This window comes from Hemitrygon akajei, chromosome 28 (genome assembly GCF_048418815.1).
Source record: "Hemitrygon akajei chromosome 28, sHemAka1.3, whole genome shotgun sequence".
Taxonomy (NCBI): Eukaryota; Metazoa; Chordata; class Chondrichthyes; order Myliobatiformes; family Dasyatidae; genus Hemitrygon; species Hemitrygon akajei.
Genome location: NC_133151.1, coordinates 46401004 through 46418643, shown reverse-complemented (window position 1 = coordinate 46418643; position 17640 = coordinate 46401004). Strand labels below are relative to the sequence as shown.

Here is a 17640-nt window from a genome sequence, read left to right as displayed (position 1 = left end):
GCAGATGGGGTAAATATGCTCAGGGACAGGTCAGTAATGAGCAGTGGCGATGTTTAAGGAGACTGTTCATAACAGTCAGCAGACATTGATCCCGATTCTACAGAGGGATCGCAGAGAGCAAAGAACATTCTGTGGTCAATGGAGTTCAAGGGAAATATTAAATCAAAGAGCATAAAAAGAGGCAAGGGTTGGCAGTAGAAAAGAGGATCAGGATTTTTCCAGGAACCAGTGATGAGACAAAAGCTAAAACTAACAAGGAAAAAGCAGATAGGTTAACTCAATAATTTTAATTAGTGTTCACAGTGGGGACACAGCAAACATCCCAGAGATATCTAACAGTGACATTTCAACATTGTGCCATAATGTGTAACAATCACCATCAGGATGGAGAAACTAATGAGACTAAATGCAAACATTTCCAGGTCCCAATGACCTGCAGTGGAGGGTTTTACAGGAAGTCTGGAGAGAAAGTAGAGACATTGAAGTCTGTCAAAACTCACTGTTACAGAAAGGTCCCAGTGGAGTTGAAAACCATTGTTGAAGAAGGGTGGAAGATAAAAACCAGGTGACTGTAGTCCAGTTAACTTCACTTCAAGTACGGTACTGGAGTCTATAATCTGTGAAGAAATAGCAAGTCATTTAGAAAAGTTTAATGTCATTGAATTAAGTCAACAGGGTTTACAGTCAGATTCACACAGCACAGAAACGAGCCCGTCAGCTCAAATGGTCCACGCTGACCAAAGTTCCCATCTGAGCTTGTGGTCTGTAACCCCCTCACCACCACATTAAGAACAAGGCTATCCTCCTCCTTAGCCCATATCCTTCAAAACTTTTCCTTCCCATCTACCTGTCCAAGTACCTTTTTTAAACATACCTGACTCAACCACTCCCCCCGGCAGCTCACTCCATACACTGACCAGCCCGTGTGTGGAAAAGTTGCCCTTCAGGTTCCTATTAAATCTCATCTCAAACCAATGCCCTCCAGTTCTTGATTCCCCAACCCTGGCAAAAACATTGTTATCTTTGACTCAACCCAGGCCGCTTATTATTTAATACAGCTCTGCAATATCAGCACTCATTCTCCAACTTTCCGAGGAAAATTATCCAAAACGCTTTCCACAAATCAGTCCTTCGAGATCCAGTAACATGCCCATAAATCACCTCTGCACTCTTTCCAGCTCAATGGTGTCTGTCATACTGCATGCTCAATAAAACTAAACACTATTTATGAAATGCGGCCAAACCAACGTGTTGTACAACTGCACCATTTCATCCCAGCTTCTATATTCGGTGCCCTGACTGAAGGCCGGTGTTCCAAAAGCCTCTTCACCACCCTGTCCATCTGGAACCTGGTTTTTGTCCCTGTAACCTGGGTTACTGAATGTTAAGTCATGTTTGACAAACATACCAGAGATTTGAGACTTTACAGGGGAAGTTGGAGAAGTGGTGATTTTGGATTTTCAGGAGCAATTTGCCAAGGTCGCACATGAAAGGCTGGTGCACAAGACCAGATCTCAGTACTGGGAAGGAAGTGTGTTCATACGAACTGAAGACTGGTTATCATACTGAGACAGAATAACAGGTCTGTTTCAGGCTGGGATGACATAACTACTGGAGTGTCGAGGTGTTGCCTGCACAACAAAATAGAGACAGGTGCAGTGAGGGGTTCATAAGACCATATATGACCAAAGTTCAGAGGTGAATGGTTCATTGACATTTATTGCTAGGGCATTAGTGCAGAGAAACAGAGAAGTGTTGTTACAGTGTCAGACAAATGCACAATGATGGATTTTGGGAAGTTAAAGCAGGTTAGGACATACCCAGTGAATGGCAGGGTCCTGAGGAGTGTTAATGAAAAGATAAACCTGAGGCACAGGTACATAGTTCCCGGAAAGTGCCAACACAGGTAGAGAAAGTGGTGAAGAAGGTGCACAACATGCTTACCTTCATCAGCAAAGACTCTGAGAGGAGTTGGGACATCACATTACAGTTGTACAAATCAATAATTACACCAGACCAGGAGTACCCTGTGCAGTTCTGGTCACCATGAGAGGAAGGATGTGATTAAGCTGGAAAGATGCAGAAACAATTCACAGGAATGTTACCTGGACTGGGGGCTTGAGTTACAAGGAAAGATCAGACTGACTGGGACTGTTTTCCCTGGAGTGAAGGAGGCTGAGGGGAGACCTGACAGAAGTTTATAAAACTATGAGAGGTGCAGACAAGGTAGACAGTCAGAATCACTTCCTCAGGTTAGAAATATCAAATATGAGAAGGCACAGCTTTAAAATGCCAGGGTGAGAATTTAAAGTGGGATGTCAGGGCAGGTAAGATTTCTGTTTCCGTACAGAGAGTGGTGAGGGCCGGGTTTGGGCTGCCATAGGGAGTGGTGGAAGCAAATATGATAATGACATTTAACAGGGTTTTAGATAAGGCCATGAATATTCAGAGGATTGAAGCACATGAATTATACGCAGGCTGAAGAGATTTAGTTCCATTTGACATCGTGTTCAGCACAGACATCATGGGAAGAAGGGCCTGTTCCTGTGCTGTACTGTTCTGTGTTCTCGCTGAGCCTCAGTGACAGGGGAGTCTTTAGCCGGGGTCACAGACAGGTGTATCTGTGGCAAGGAGAGAGACTGCAGGATGGTGCATTACCTCCCTGGTACCAGAGCCAAGGATGTAACTGAACAAGTACAGGCCATTCTGAAAGGACAGGGTGAGCAGCCAGAGGCCGTGTCCATATTGGTTCTAACAAAAGAGGCAAAGTCCTGCAAAGAGAACTTAGGGAGTTGGGGAAAAAATTAAGTAGAAACTCTGTGGTGAGGAGGGGGGCAATCCCAGTGTCACTTGCTAGCGAGAGAAGAAAGAAAAAGGTGGTACAGTTATATGTGTGGCTCACAAGCTGGTGCAGGACGGAGGATTTTTGTTACATGGATCATTGGGCTCTCTTTCAGGAGAGGAGATGGGAAGAGTGAAATGTCAGTAGTGGAGTTGACGGATGTGGATCAACACAGAAAGTAAGTCCAAATAGACAAATTACAGTGTCTCAGTAGCACTACAAGTGCACAGATAAACAAATACCAGATAGGCCTCAAATTTACATTTAATTTTTAAAAATGGATCTGAAAGAAACAACACAATTTTTGGTCTTTAATGGAGCAATCGGGAAAGGATCATGAGTTTTTAATCAAAAAGTACTGATGATAAGCTTGTTATGCCTACTTTTGAGTGGGGAAGGATCAGGAAATATCCTAAATAAAGCCTTTAAAACTATCTATATATCTAGATCTCTGAACCAGCATTACTTATTTTTTGTGATGAGGCAATCACAATAATGTATGCAAGTCTTTGAAGTCCTTTGAAACTCTTAAGTATTTGAAAGAGAGAGAGCTAGAAATGATAATTAAATGGAGAAAAGTTGAGAAGGTTTGTGAGGCATAAATTCCAGCCTGACTGGGCTGAATAGCAAGTTTCTGTGTGCTGTATTACATCTTGTATATAATTTCCAGATAAAATATCAGAATACCAAAGTTTCTTAAAATTACTTCCTCAAAGGGATTTTATGATATTTTGTCAATAATCAATGATGCTCAAAGTTGGTGTATTTTCAAAGTTCAAGATAAGTTTATTATCAATGCATATGTCACCATATACAACCCCAAGGACATTCACAGTAAAAACTAAAAAAAACAATAGAATCATTAAAAGACTGCACCCAACAGGACAGACAAACAACTGTTGTGCAAAAGACAACAAGCTCTGTACAAACAAAAGGAAAGAAAAATAAATAAACAAACAATAAATATTGAGAGCATGGGATGGAGTCCTTGAAGGTGAGTCCACAGATTGTGGGAAGAACTCAGTGATGGGGCAAGTGAAGTTATCCCTTTTGGCTCAGGGGTCTGATGATAACTTTTCCTGAACCTGGTGGTGTGGTCCCTGAGGCTCTCTGACCAACTCCTTGATGGCAGCAATGAGAGGAGAGCTTGTCCTGCGTGTTGGGGGTTCCTGATGAATGCTACTTTCCTGCAATAGCATTTTGTGTAGATATGCTCAGTGGTAGGAAGGAATTTACCTGCAATGGACAAAATTTACAAAATACCGTAGGTTTTAGTGTTTATAGGAATATTTTATTTAGAGATAAAGCACAGAAAAGGCCATCAAGCACCACTACTTAGCAGCCTCCAATTTAACCCTAGTCTATTCCTGTGGCAATTTGCAATGACCAATTAACCAACTAACCGATTTGTCTTTGGACTGTGGGAGGAAAGCTGGGCGGCGGTGTTAGCTGTGAGGAGGATGCTAAGAGGATGCAGGGTGACTTGGATAGGTTAGTTGAGTGGGCAAATTCATGGCAGATGCAATTTAATGTGGATAAATGTGAGGTTATCCACTTTGGTTGCAAGAACAGGAAAACAGATTATTATCTGAACGGTGGCCGATTAGGAAAAGGGGAGATGCAACGAGACCTGGGTGTCATTGTACACCAGTCAATGAAGGTGGGCATGCAGGTACAGCAGGCAGTGAAAAAGGCAAATGGTATGTTGGCATTCATAGCAAAAGGATTTGAGTACAGGAGCAGGGAGGTTCTACTGCAGTTGTACAAGGCCTTGGTGAGACTGCACCTAGAATATTGTGTGCAGTTTTGGTCCCCTAATCTGAGGAAAGACATTCTTGCCATAGAGGGAGTACAGAGAAGGTTCACCACATTGATTCCTGGGATGGCAGGACTTTCATATGAAGAAAGACTGGATCGACTAGGCTTATACTCACAGGAATTTAGAAGATTGAGTGGGGATCTTATTGAAACGTATAAAATTCTAAAGGGATTGGACAGGCTAGATGCAGGAAGATTGTTTCCGATGTTGGGGAAGTCCAGAACGAGGGGTCACAGTTTAAGGATAAAGGGGAAGCCTTTTAGGACCGAGATGAGGAGAAACTTCTTCACACAGAGAGTGGTGAATCTGTGGAATTCTCTGCCACAGGAAACAGTTGAGGCCGGTTCATTGGCTATATTTAAGAGGAAGTTAGATATGGCCCTTGTGGCTAAAGGGATCAGGGGGTATGGAGAGAAAGCAGGTACAGGGTTCTGAGTTGGATGATCAGCCATGATCATACTGAATGGCGGTGCAGGCTCGAAGGGCCGAATGGCCTACTCCTGCACCTATTTTTTATGTTTCTATTAGAAATAAGAGAAAGAATAAAACATTACCGCAAACAGACTAACATGAGGGGTGTCGTCACTTCCCCGGCTATAGGTTGACTCATTACAGAGCCGAGGGTCAGAATGACTTCAACCCGTGTTGATGCCATTAGCCCAGTACACCACTGCATAGTTAGGCCCAGTTAATGAGCACAGTGGCACCGAGGAGCTGAATTGTGTTTGTATCAGTGCCGGGTGTAGAACAGTTAATGCAGACGTACTTAGAGCCTGGATTAGTACATGGCACAGTGATTCATCCATTACAGAGAAGGGCAGGACTGGTAGCTAAACATTCCAGGATTCAGATTCAGACAGTCCAGAGGGAGGTGAATGAGGCTGGGGGAGCTGTACCGCTGATCAGTCAGAATGTCACAAATTCAAGTTCATCCAGTGAGACAATGCGGGTAGAACACAGGAATAAGAAGAGTGCAATCACTGTGATGGGATTGTACTGTAGGGCTCCAAATAGCCAGTAAGAGAGAGGAACAAATATGTCGGCAGGTTATGGGCTGATGTAAAAACAACGAGTGAATAATCTCCCCAGAGTGACTGGGACTCCCTTACCACCTGAGACTTGATTGGGGCATTATTTGTTAAGTGTGTTCAGCAAGGTTTCCTGAAACAGTATGTAGATGGTCCACCATGGAGGGAGACATTCTTGACTTTGCCTGGGGAAATATGGGACTCACTAGAGTGGTGGCGGGAACAACCAGTGTTCAAAGAGGAATTAGACAGGTCCTTCAGGGGAAATAACCTGCAGAGTGGGGAATTGGACTGTGGAAATGTTGTAGCAGGAGTTGGTATAAACTTGATGGGTCAGATAGTCCAGACCATCCCAGAATGATCCTGTGACCAATAATAGTCTGAAAAAATCATTCTGGTCTCCAGTCAATCTTCCAAGCTCCAGGGTGGACAAGATCAATTGTGTAATAAGGACACACTTCTGTAAAAACACTGACACTGTATTCCAAGCACACTGAGCTGCCAGAGCACAGCACCGGCCAGTGAGGACACAGACCAGTACAACACCCGGCTCTCTACTACAAAGTTCAAAGCTGAAAGTAAATGTAATATCAAAATACATTTCTGTCATGGTACGCAACCCCGGGATTTATTTTCTTGTGTGCGTCCTGCTGGTTTGTTAGAGCTCTTGGGGAGGGTATAAACTGATTTGGCAGGGGCGTGAGAACTGGTGTGAAAGGACTCAGGATAGTACAGTTGGTAAAGAAAGAAAAGATAGCATGCAGTCACACTGTCAGGAAGAGCGAGCTGATGATAGGACATAACTGCAGCCAGCAGAGGGATGCAAAATCAATAAGGGTAGCAAATCCAATACTTGAAGTGTTATACCTCAATGCACAGCATATAAAAAATAAGGTGGACAATCTTATTGCCCTATTACGGATTGTCATGTATAATGTGATCATCACTGAATCACGGCTGAAAAATATTTATAGTTGAGAGCTAAATGCCCAATTTAGACATATCAGAGGGAAAGGAACGTAGGCAATGGGGAGGGTATGGCTCTGCTGGTAAAGAATGGTATCAAATCAGTAGAAAGATGTGCCATAGGATCGGAAGATGTTGAATCATTGTGAGTAGAGTTAAAAAAATCTGCAAGTGTAAAAGGACGTTGATGCAGTTATAAACAGGCCGTCAACAGTTGTTTGGATGTGGACCACAGATTACAACAGAAAATAGAAAAGGCATGTCAGAAGGCAATGTTATTGGAGATTTCATGGGAGATTTCAACATCCATGTCAATTGGGAGAATCAGGTTGGAAATAGATCTCAAGAGAGTGAGTTTGTTGAATGCGTAAGAGATGGCTTTTTAGAGCAGTTTGTCGTTGAGCCTACGAGGGAATCAGCTATACTGGATTGTGTGTTATTTAATGAACAGGAGTCCTGCCATGTGCAGAAGTTCGCTGATGACACGGCCATAGTGGGTTGTGTCAGGAATGGACAGGAGGAGGAGTATAGGAAACTGATACAGGACTTTGTGACATGGTGCAACTCAAACTACCTGCGTCTCAATGTCACCAAGACCAAGGAGATGGTGGTGGACTTTAGGAGATCTAGGCCTCATATGGAGCCAGTGATCATTAATGGAGAATGTGTGGAGCAGGTTAAGACCTACAAGTATCTGGGAGTACAGTTGGACGAGAAGCTAGACTGGACTGCCAACACAGATGCCTTGTGCAGGAAGGCACAGAGTCGACTGTACTTCCTTAGAAGGTTGGTGTCATTCAATGTCTGCAGTGAGATGCTGAAGATGTTCTATAGGTCAGTTGTTGAGAGCGCCCTCTTCTTTGTGGTGGCGTGTTGGGGAGGAAGCATTAAGAAGAAGGACGCCTCACGTCTTAATAAGCTGATAAGAAAGGCGGGCTCTGTCGTGGGCAAAGTACTGGAGAGTTTAACATCGGTAGCTGAGCGAAGGGCGCTGAGTAGGCTACGGTCAATTATGGAAAACCCTGAACATCCTCTACATAGCACCATCCAGAGACAGAGAAGCAGTTTCAGCGACAGGTTACTGTCGATGCAATGCTCCTCAGACAGGATGAAGAGGTCAATACTCCCCAATGCCATTAGGCTTTACAATTCAACTGCCAGGACTTAAGAACTTTTTTTTTTTAAAGCTATTAGTAATGCTTTTTGAGTTAGTGATTTAGATGCATATCATATTATTACTGAGTTAAGTATTGTATGTAATGAGTTTTTGCTACAACAAGTGTATGGGACATTGGAAAAAATGTTGAATTTCCCCATGGGGATGAATAAAGTATCTATCTATCTATCTATCTATCTAATTAGGGTACTTAAGGTAAAAGAACCCTTAGGAGGCAGTGATCACAGTATCATTGAGTTCAACTTGAAATTGGACAGGGAGAGAGTACAGTTTGACATGGCAGTGTTTCAGTGGAGTAAAGGTAGTAACAGTGGTATGAGAGAGGAGTTGGCTAAAGTAAATTGGAAGGAGATGCTGGCAGAGATGGCAGCAGAGCAGCAATGGTGAGAGTTTCTGAGAACAATGAGGGAGGTGCAGGATAAATATATTCCAGAAACAAATAAATACTCAAATGGCAAAACAGTACAACTGTGGCTGACAAGGAAGTCAAAGCTAATGTAAAACCAAAAGGGAGGGCATGAAACAAAGAAAAAAATAGTCAGAATACAGAGGATTGGGAAGCTTCTAACACCTTACAGAGAGCAACCTAAATTGGATAAAGATTAAATATGCAAGCAAGCTAGCAAATATTATCAAAGTGGATCGTTGAAGCTTTTTCAAGTATGTAAAACATAAAGGAGAGATGAGACTGGATATTGGATTGCTAGAAAATCAGGCCAGAGAAATGATAACAGGGTGGTGGGGGGAAGGAGATGGCAGATGAACTAAATTAGTATTTGGCATCAGTGGAAGTTACTAGCCGTGTGCCAGATGTTGAAGGGTGTGAGGGGAGAGAAGGGAGTGCAGTTATTATTATAAGGGAAAGGTGCTCAAAAAGCTGAAAGACTTGAGGGTATATCAGTCACCTGGACCAGATGAACTGGACCCTAGGGTTCTGACAGAGGTAGCGGTAGAGATCGTGGTACCATTAGTAATGATCTTTCAAGACGTATTGGACTCTGGCATGGTGCTAGGGGACTGGAAAATTGCAAATGTCACTCCACTCTTTAAGAAAGGAGGAAGGCGGCAGAAAGGAAATTATAGACCAGTTAGTCTGACCTCAGTGGTTGGGAAGATGCTGGAGTTAATTGTTAAAGATGAGGTTATGGAGCATTGGAAAGACAGGACAAGAAAGGACAAAGTCAGCATGGTTTGCATCAGGGGAAGTCTTGCCTGATGAACCTGTTGGAATTCTTAGAGATTACACACAGGATAGATAAAGGGGATTCAACGGATGTCATATATTCGGACTTTCAAAAGGCCTTTGACAAGGTGCCACACATGAGGCTGCTTACCAAGTTAATAGCCCATGGTATTACAGGAAAGTTACTGGCGTGGTTAGAACATTGGCTGATTGGTAGAAGGCAGCAAGTGGGAATAAAAGGATCCTTTCCGGTTGGCTGCCAGTGAGTAGTGGTGTTCCGCAGGGGTCGGTGTTGGGACCACTTCTTTTTATGCTGTATATCAATGATTTAAATGATGGAATAGGTGGATTTGTTGCAAGTTTGCAGATGACAAGAAGGGCAGGTACTCTTCAGGAAACAGGTAGGCTGCAGAAGTACTTTGACAGATTAGGAGAATTGGCAAGACAATGGCAAAGGAAATACAATGTTGGGAAATGCATGGTCGTGCACTTTGGTAGTAGAAATAAACGTACAGACTATTTTCCAAATAGGGAGAAAATCCAAAAACCTGAGATGCAAAGGGACCTGGAGTCTTTGTGCAAACCAACCTAAAGATAACTTGCAGGTAGAGTCGGAGGTGAGGAAGGCAAAAGCAATGTTAGCATTCACATCAAGCGGTTAGAATACAAGAGCAGGGATGTGATGCTGAGACTTTATAAGGCATTGGTGAGGCCTCACCTTGAGTATTGTGATTAGCTTTGGCCTCCTCATCGAAGAAAAGATGTGCTGGCATTGGAAAGGGTTCAGAAGAGGTTCACAAGGGTGATTCTGGGAATGAAACGGTTATCATACGAGGAACATTTGATAGCTCTGGGTCTGTACTCGCTGGAAGTTCGAAGGATGGGGGGGGTGGAATCTCATTTCAAATGTTGAAAGGCCTAGACTGAGTAAATGTGGAAAGGATGTTTCCTATGGTGGGCGAGTCTAGGTCGAGAAGGCACAATTTCAGGATAGAGGGCTGTCCATTCAAAACAGAAATGCGGAGAAATTCTTTAGTCAGAGGGTGGTGAATTAGTGCAATTTATAACAACAGGCTGCTGTGGAGGCCACATTCTTGGGTGTATTTAAGGCAGAGCTTGATAGTCACATGATTGGACATGGCATCAAAGTTTGCAAGGAGAAGGCCAGGGAGTGGGGCTGCACAGAGAGAAAAGAGTCAGCCATGATTGAATGACAGAGCGGACTCGATGGGCCAAATAGCCTAATTCTGCTGCTATGTCGTACAGCGTTACTCAGAAAATCCAAGAACCACAACAGAAAGACCGCACCCAACAGGGTGGCTAAATCACCAATGTGCAAATGACAATAACTTGTGTAAATACAAGAGAGAAAATAATAATATTGTGGTGACTCACTTCCCAGCGCACTCAAACCGGCTCACAAAGTGGCGCACGCCGGCATTGAGGCCAGTCCCAAAAAGGGCACCAAGCCTGCTTCACCAGCAAGGGGGACGGGACTGAGGGCGGGAACAGGAAGGCTTTAAAGCGAGGCCGCGAAGTTTGAATAAACCTCTTTTGCAACTGCAGCTCACTGACTACGTGTCGTTATTTCAGCGCTGCGTGTAGCCGCATCTGTTCATGCGGTTTCGTTAAAACTGCCAAGCTTCAGGACGCTGCGACCTCACCTATGGTTCCAGCAAGAAGAAGCCCAATTCCACATTCGGCAGATAACCTTGGATGCCACACGTTACTACTACGTGGTGAGCTCCCTCGACCAGGAGACAGCCGCCCAGGTTGAGGAGTTCATACAGTCACCCCCGAAGGATGGCAAATACACAGAATTCAAAGCCCTGCTCATAAGGACTTTCGGACTCTCACGGCGCGAGCGAGCTGTCCGCTTACTGCACCTGGATGGTTTGGGGGACAGGCCTCCGTCGGCTTTGATGAACCAGATGTTGTCCCGAGCCGGAGGTCACAAGCCCTGCCTCATGTTTGAGCAGGCGTTCCTGGAGCAGCTGCCCGAGGACATACGTCTGCTGCTGTCCGATGCAGATTTCAGCGACCCCCCCCGGAAGGTGGCGGCCCGGGCAGACGTGCTGTAGAAAGCCAAGGAGAGTGGGGCGTCCGTCGCATAGCTCACCAGGCCACGCTCCCAGCAGCATACCAGACCAGGCTTGGCCGCAGAGCCCACTAACCCCAGAGACAGGGGTGAGGAGACCAATGGACAATGGTGCTTCTACCACCAGCGGTGGGGCGCAGAAGCCTGCCGCTGTAGCCCGCCCTGCAAGTTCCCGGGAAACGCCGGGGCCTGCCGCCGCTGATGGCTACAGCGGCTGGCCATCGGGATAGCCTCCTGAATGTCTGGGATAAGCAGTCGGGACGCTGCATTCTGGTTGACACCGGAGCCGAGATCAGCATCTTACCTCTGACAAGTTACGACACCCGCCACAGAGAACCGGGTCCCACACTGAGGGCCGCGAACGGCAGCACAGTAAGGACCTGCGGGACCCGTACGGTGCGGCTACAGTTCGGTTCACGTGGGACTTCACACTGGCCGCTGTAGCCCAACCGCTCCTGGGAGCAGATTTTTTGCGAGCTCACAGCCTACTGGTCGACCTGCCAAGGAAGAGACTGGTCCACGCTGAGACCTTTCAAACGTTCTCCCTGGGTGAAGCCCAGTTGCCGGCCCCACACCAAGACTCCATCACGCAGTCCGACAACGACTTCACCAGAGTCCTGGCGGGTTTCCCATCGGTTCTGGCGCCGCAGTTCACGGCAGCCATGCCCAGACATGGCGTACAGCACCACATCCCGATACAAGGACCATCCCGTGCTCGAAGGCTTCCCCCGGACAAGCTCCGACTGGCGAAGGAGGAGTTCAAGAGGATGGAGGAATTGGGGATCATACAGCGGTCCGACAGCCCATGGGCCTCCCCCCTGCACATGGTGCCCAAAGCAACAGGGGGCTGGAGTCCATGCGGCAACTACCGCAGGCTGAACGAGGCTACAACACCGGACCACTACCCTGTGCCGCACATTGAGGACTTTGCAGCAAACCTGCACGGCGCACGGATCTTCACCGAGGTAGACCTCGTCCGGGGATACCATCAAATCCCGATGCATCCGGACAACGTCCCCAAAACGGCAGTCATCACCCCGTTCGGCCTTTTCGAGTTCCTCCGCATGCTGTTCGGCCTAAAGAATGCCGCACAGACATTTCAGCGGTTAATGGACGCGGTGGGACGCGACCTGGACTTCGCTTTCATCTATTTGGACGACATCCTCCGTCAACTCTACGCCCGACTGAGTGAATACGGCCTAACAATCAACCCGGCCAAATGCCAGTTCGGGTTCAACACCATCGACTTCCTGGGCCACAAGATTACTAAAGACAGGGCAACCCCTCTGCCCGCCAAGGTAGACGCGGTCCATCATTTCCCCCGACCCAACATAATCAAAGGCTTTCAGGAATTCGTGGGTATGGTAAATTTCTACCACCGCTTCCTCCCTTCAGCAGCCCGAATCATGCGCCCCCTGTTCGCCCTGATGTCGGGTAAAGGCAAGGACATTACCTGGGATGAGGAGTCCGCCGCCGCTTTCATTAAAACGAAGGATGCCTTGGCGAACGCCGCAATGCTAGTGCACCCCAGAACGGACGTCCCTACCACCCTCATAGTGGACGCATCTAACACGGCAGTCGGTGGAGTGCTGGAACAACCCATCGAGGGTCGCTGGCAACCACTGGCATTTTTCAGCAAACACCTATGACCACCCGAGCTCAAATACAGTCCTTTCGACCGGGAACTGTTGGCGCTATACCTGGCAATCTGGCATTTCAGGTACTTCTTAGAAGGTAGGCCCTTCACCGCGTTCACAGACCACAAACCTCTTACATTTGCGTTCACGAAAGCATCCGACTCCTGGTCGTCCCGCCAGCAGCAACATCTGTCCTACATCTCCAAATACACGATGGATGTCCGGCATGTCTCCGGAGAGGACGATGTTGTGGCAGACGCCCTCTCCTGCCCTAACATCCAAGCCCTGTCCCAGGGGGTAGACTATGAAGCGCTGGCGGAGGCGCAGCAGGCAGACGAGGATATCCCTAGTTACAGAACAGCAGTCTTCGGTTTGCAGCTCCAGGACCTCCCTGCAGGCCCAGGTGAGAGGACCCTACTCTGTGACGTCACCACCGGCCAACCCCGCCCCGTCGTCCCGGCAGCCTGGCAGCGGCACGTTTTCATCTCCATCCACAACTTAGCGCACCCCTCCATCAGGACAACTGTCCGGATGGTAGCAAACAGGTTCGTTTGGCACGGACTCCACAAGCAGGTCAGTGAATGGGCCAAAACGAGCATGCACTGCCAAACAGCCAAGGTGCAGCGGCACACCAAAGCCCTGCCGCAGCAGTTCCACCCCACCCACCGGCGTTTCGACCACATTCATGTGGATATCGTGGGCCCCCTGCCAGTGTCGCGAGGAGTGCGGCACCTATTGACTATTGTGGACCGGTTCACAAGATGGCCAGAGGCAGTCCCGCTCACCGACACCGCCTCCAAATCTTGCGCCCGAGCACTGATTGCAACCTGGATATCTCGGTTTGGTGTACCGGCCCACATTACCTCCGACAGAGGCGCCCAGTTCACCTCCAGCCTGTGGTCAGCTGTGTCCAGCCTTTTGGGGACACAGCTGCACCACACAACTGCCTACCACCCACAGTCGAACGGACTAGTGGAGCATTTCCACCGTCACCTGAAGTCGGCTCTTATGGCCCGCCTCAAAGGGCCTAACTGGGTGGACGAGCTTCCCTGGGTCCTGCTCGGAATCCGCACGGCGCCCAAAGAAGATCTGCACACCTCGTTGGCCGAGTTGGTGTACGGCGCACCCCTGGTCTTCCCAGGAGAGTTCATACCAGCCTCAAGGGGGCAAGAGGAAGAACCCACAGCAGTCCTGGGCAGACTACGCGAGAGGCTTGGTAACCTGGCCCCCATACCCACTTCACAGCATGGACAGAACCCGACCTGCATACCCAAAGACCTGCAAAACTGTAAGTTTGTTTTTGTATGACGGGGTGGACATCGGGCACCACTACAGCGGCCCTACGAGGGGCCGTTTACGGTGATCAGAAACAACAGGTCCACATTCGTGCTGGACATTGGGGGGCAAGAGGAGGTTTTCACAGTGGACCGACTCAAACCAGCCCGTGTGGACTTGGCGCAGCCGGTCGAGATTCAGGCACCGCGGCGCAGAGTCAGACCTCCCAAACAGAGTCCGACCCAGACTGAGGACATTGGGGGGTGTATCGCCGGTTCGGGGGGGGGGGGGGGGGGTTATGAGGTGACCCACTTCCGAGCGCACTCGAACTGGCTCACAAAGTGGCGCGTGCCGGCATTGAGGCCGGTCGCAAAAAGGGCGCCAAGCCTGCTTCACCAGCAAGAGGAAAAGCCCGCACGCGGGACAGGACTGTGAATAAATAGAGAACATGACATGCAGAATACTTGAAAGTGAAGTGATACATTGTGGGAAACAGTTCAGTGGTGAGTTAAGTGAAGTTAAATAGAGTTATCTCCACTGGTTCTGGTTTAAAGTGACACCAGTGAATCTCTTTTTCTGGTAAACAAATAGCCTGTAACTTTCCTTTCAACTTGGACGCAATTTGATGTGGCAGAACCAAGGTGAGGAAGACCCGAAGTACGGATGGTTTAAACTCCGGGCTGAAATGGAAAAGTCAGGTACAGGCCAAATCGAGGTGGCGGGGACCAGGCCCCAGATCGCATCAAAGCAACTGAACCCAATGTTTGGATGACGATTTAGACGCAGGGCCAGAACGAAAAGGTCAGGTTGTTCTGCCCGAGGCCAGGGACAAAAGATATTTAACGATAGGATCAGCTTGCATCTGAAAAAGCATAAACAAGTTCAGAGTAGCCAATATCGCTTTGCATGGGCAACGTCAAGTCTTGCAAACTTGGCCGAACGTTTTAAGTGACAAATTCAGTTGATGAGAGCTGGGTAGTGGGTACAGGACACAAGGACTTTGGTAAATCTTTCAACAAGAGTCCCCATGGTAGGCTGATCCACAGCATGGAAGCACATGGCTCAAAAGAAATTTGGTAGAATGTATTCAAAATGTACTTGGTCAGAGAACACAGGAGGTAATGTTTGAGGGGTGTGATTCTGACTGGAGACCTGTGAACAGTGGGGCCCCACAAGGAATTCTACTCTTTGTGAAATGATTTGGATGAAAATGAAGGAGGGCTGATTTGTTGGTCTGCAGAGACACAGAAATTGGTGCAGTTATGGATCGTGAGGAAAGTTGCCAAAGGATTCAGCAGAACATAGACCGGCTGGAAATGTGGGCAGAGAAATGAGAGATAAGTCGGTGTACTCTGGGAAGTCAAATGTCAGAGGATTTCTTTGGAATTCCTCTCCCCATCAGAGTGGCTGGAATTACAGTTACGGCAGTGACATGCTCCACCTCAGGATGTGGGAGTCACTCAGTGTCCCCGATAACTTCACATGAGGGAAGTGCACCGAGGTGCAGCTCCTGACTGACCGTGTGAAGGAAATGAAGATGGAGATGGACAGACCGAGAGTTTCCAGGATGCTGAGACCAGAGATTCAGTGAGATGGTCACACCTGAGGTCAGGATGCAGACTGTTGTGTGACCATCACGACGGAAAGGGGAAGAGACAGACAGAGTAATGTCTCCCTGTGGCCGTGACCCTCAGCAACAAGTTCACTCCTTTGGATACCCCTGGGAGGATGACGACCCAGAGACAGCAGCCCGTCAGGTCGGTGGTACTGAGACCCCAGACCGATGCTCCGCGGGAGGAAAGGTCAAGCAGAGCAGTGATGACAGTAGACTCACAGTACAGGGGATGTGCAGGAGATTCTGTGGCAGCAACAGAGATGACACGATGGTGTGTTGTCTTCTGGCTACTGGGGTCAGGTTCGTCTCAGATGTGCAGGATTTCCTAAAGATAAACTTGCCAGTCGAGTCAGTGGTCAGTTATCAGAACAAAGGCAAGGAGCAAATTCCTTGGAAAAATGTAGTGAATCTGTGTAGCCTATGTCAGGATGTTGTTCAGTGACAAGAGATCAGCATTTAACACCGTCAATCCCACAGTCCTGATCAATAAGCTATGGAACCTGGTCCCTCTGCAAATGGATCCTTGACTTCCTAACCGGGAGACCACAATCTGTGCGGATTAGTGATAATCCACACAGATTGTGTAGATTCATGGAGATGGGCTAACCCCTTTGACATCAATGGATCTGGGGTTGAGAGGGTAAACAGCTTTAAATGAGTTGGTTACAATCTGGAACACACTGTCTGAGGGAGTGATGCAGGCTGGTATTTAAGGACCATCTGGCTAAACATTTGAATCACCAGGGCAGGGTAGGAGACAGACCAAGTGCTGAGTTAGTGGAGACAGACTATCAATGGTCAGTATAGACATGCAGAAACCACTGACTGTGAAAGTTCAGAGGGAACCTGGAACACAGAACTTCAGGATGGACTTACCTAAAATACTCAGAACCCAGGACAATGGATTTTTGTTGGACAAAGGTATTAATGCATTAGGGTTAATAGTGAATCAACCCCATCAAAAGGCTACCAAAATGCACCCATTCCACAGGCACCAGTAACAGTACTTTTAAATGGGAATTCAGTGAAGAACACTGGTTAATAGCAGGAGAGATGGCGGACAGCTTGGTCACAATGGAAGGGTGCAAATATCTTCTCAGAGTATAATGCGTTCAGTGGAACAAGCTCACAGCTGAGAATGAAGGTAACAAACCCCACTGCAGTGCAGGACTGCTGTTGCCAGGGTTGTCCAGGATAGAAACAGACCCTCTGGCCCATCACATTTATGCTCCCCATCACGCACAGCTATACTAATCCCACTTTCCTGCATTAGTTTCATATCCCTCTGGGCCTTGCTCACTGAAGTACCTGTGCATGTGTCTCTAATATTGTTACACAGTTCCCTGTATGTGGCATCACAGGTAGACAGGGTTGTGTGTTCTACTTGCCTTATCAGCCAAAGAACTGCCTCTCATTAGAATTGTACAAAACTGTTTAAAGACAGATTTACAGGGGATCTGAAGGGTACACACTTCACACAGAGAATAGCTGCTATCCTAAATCAGCTGCCTGAGGAGGTGTGGGGGCAGAAACCCACAAAGTCTCTGTTCATTAAACCTTCCCAGGAACCTGTCATTCACTGTGTACATCCTGCCCTGGGTGAACCGCCCAGAATAGAGTCAGTGATTTATACAGAACTGAAACCGTCCCTTCGGTAAAACTCATCCACGCCGACCAAGTTGTCGACCTGAACTCGTCCCATCCGCCTGCATTAGGCCCGTGTCCCTCTCAACCTTTCCTATCCATGTAACTGTGCAAATATGGTTGAAATATTGTACCTGAGGCAGAGAGCCGGTGCGGTGAGGCGCTGACAGACACTCACTGTTCCGTGGGCAGGAAGAGGAGAGGCCGATTCCCACAGTGGAGCCGAAACCCAAAGTAGAGACCGACTCCACTTTACTACAACCCCGTGCCCACCATCCCGGACTAACCGCCCGCCCCGGACCGTTCCCCAGGAAACGACGTCGGTGACGGTGGGACCACTATGACGTCAGCTCGTC

General features: G+C 47.7%; 1 protein-coding gene and 1 long non-coding RNA gene across 2 annotated transcripts in view; one reads left to right on the top strand and one right to left on the bottom strand.

Annotated features, from left to right (window-relative positions):
• Positions 1-17640, top strand: part of LOC140717596 (uncharacterized) — a 56261-nt gene that overhangs the window by 18263 nt on the left and 20358 nt on the right. Inside the window, exon 2 of the mRNA XM_073031169.1 lies at positions 2052-2060. Within this exon, the coding sequence (XP_072887270.1) occupies positions 2052-2060 (9 nt within the window). The remainder of the gene's footprint in view (positions 1-2051; positions 2061-17640) is intronic.
• Positions 3608-17580, bottom strand: LOC140717597 (uncharacterized). Its single transcript, XR_012096577.1, has 2 exons — positions 17419-17580; positions 3608-4078 (listed from the first exon to the last, which is right to left on the bottom strand). It is a non-coding gene; the product is annotated as an uncharacterized lncRNA (long non-coding RNA).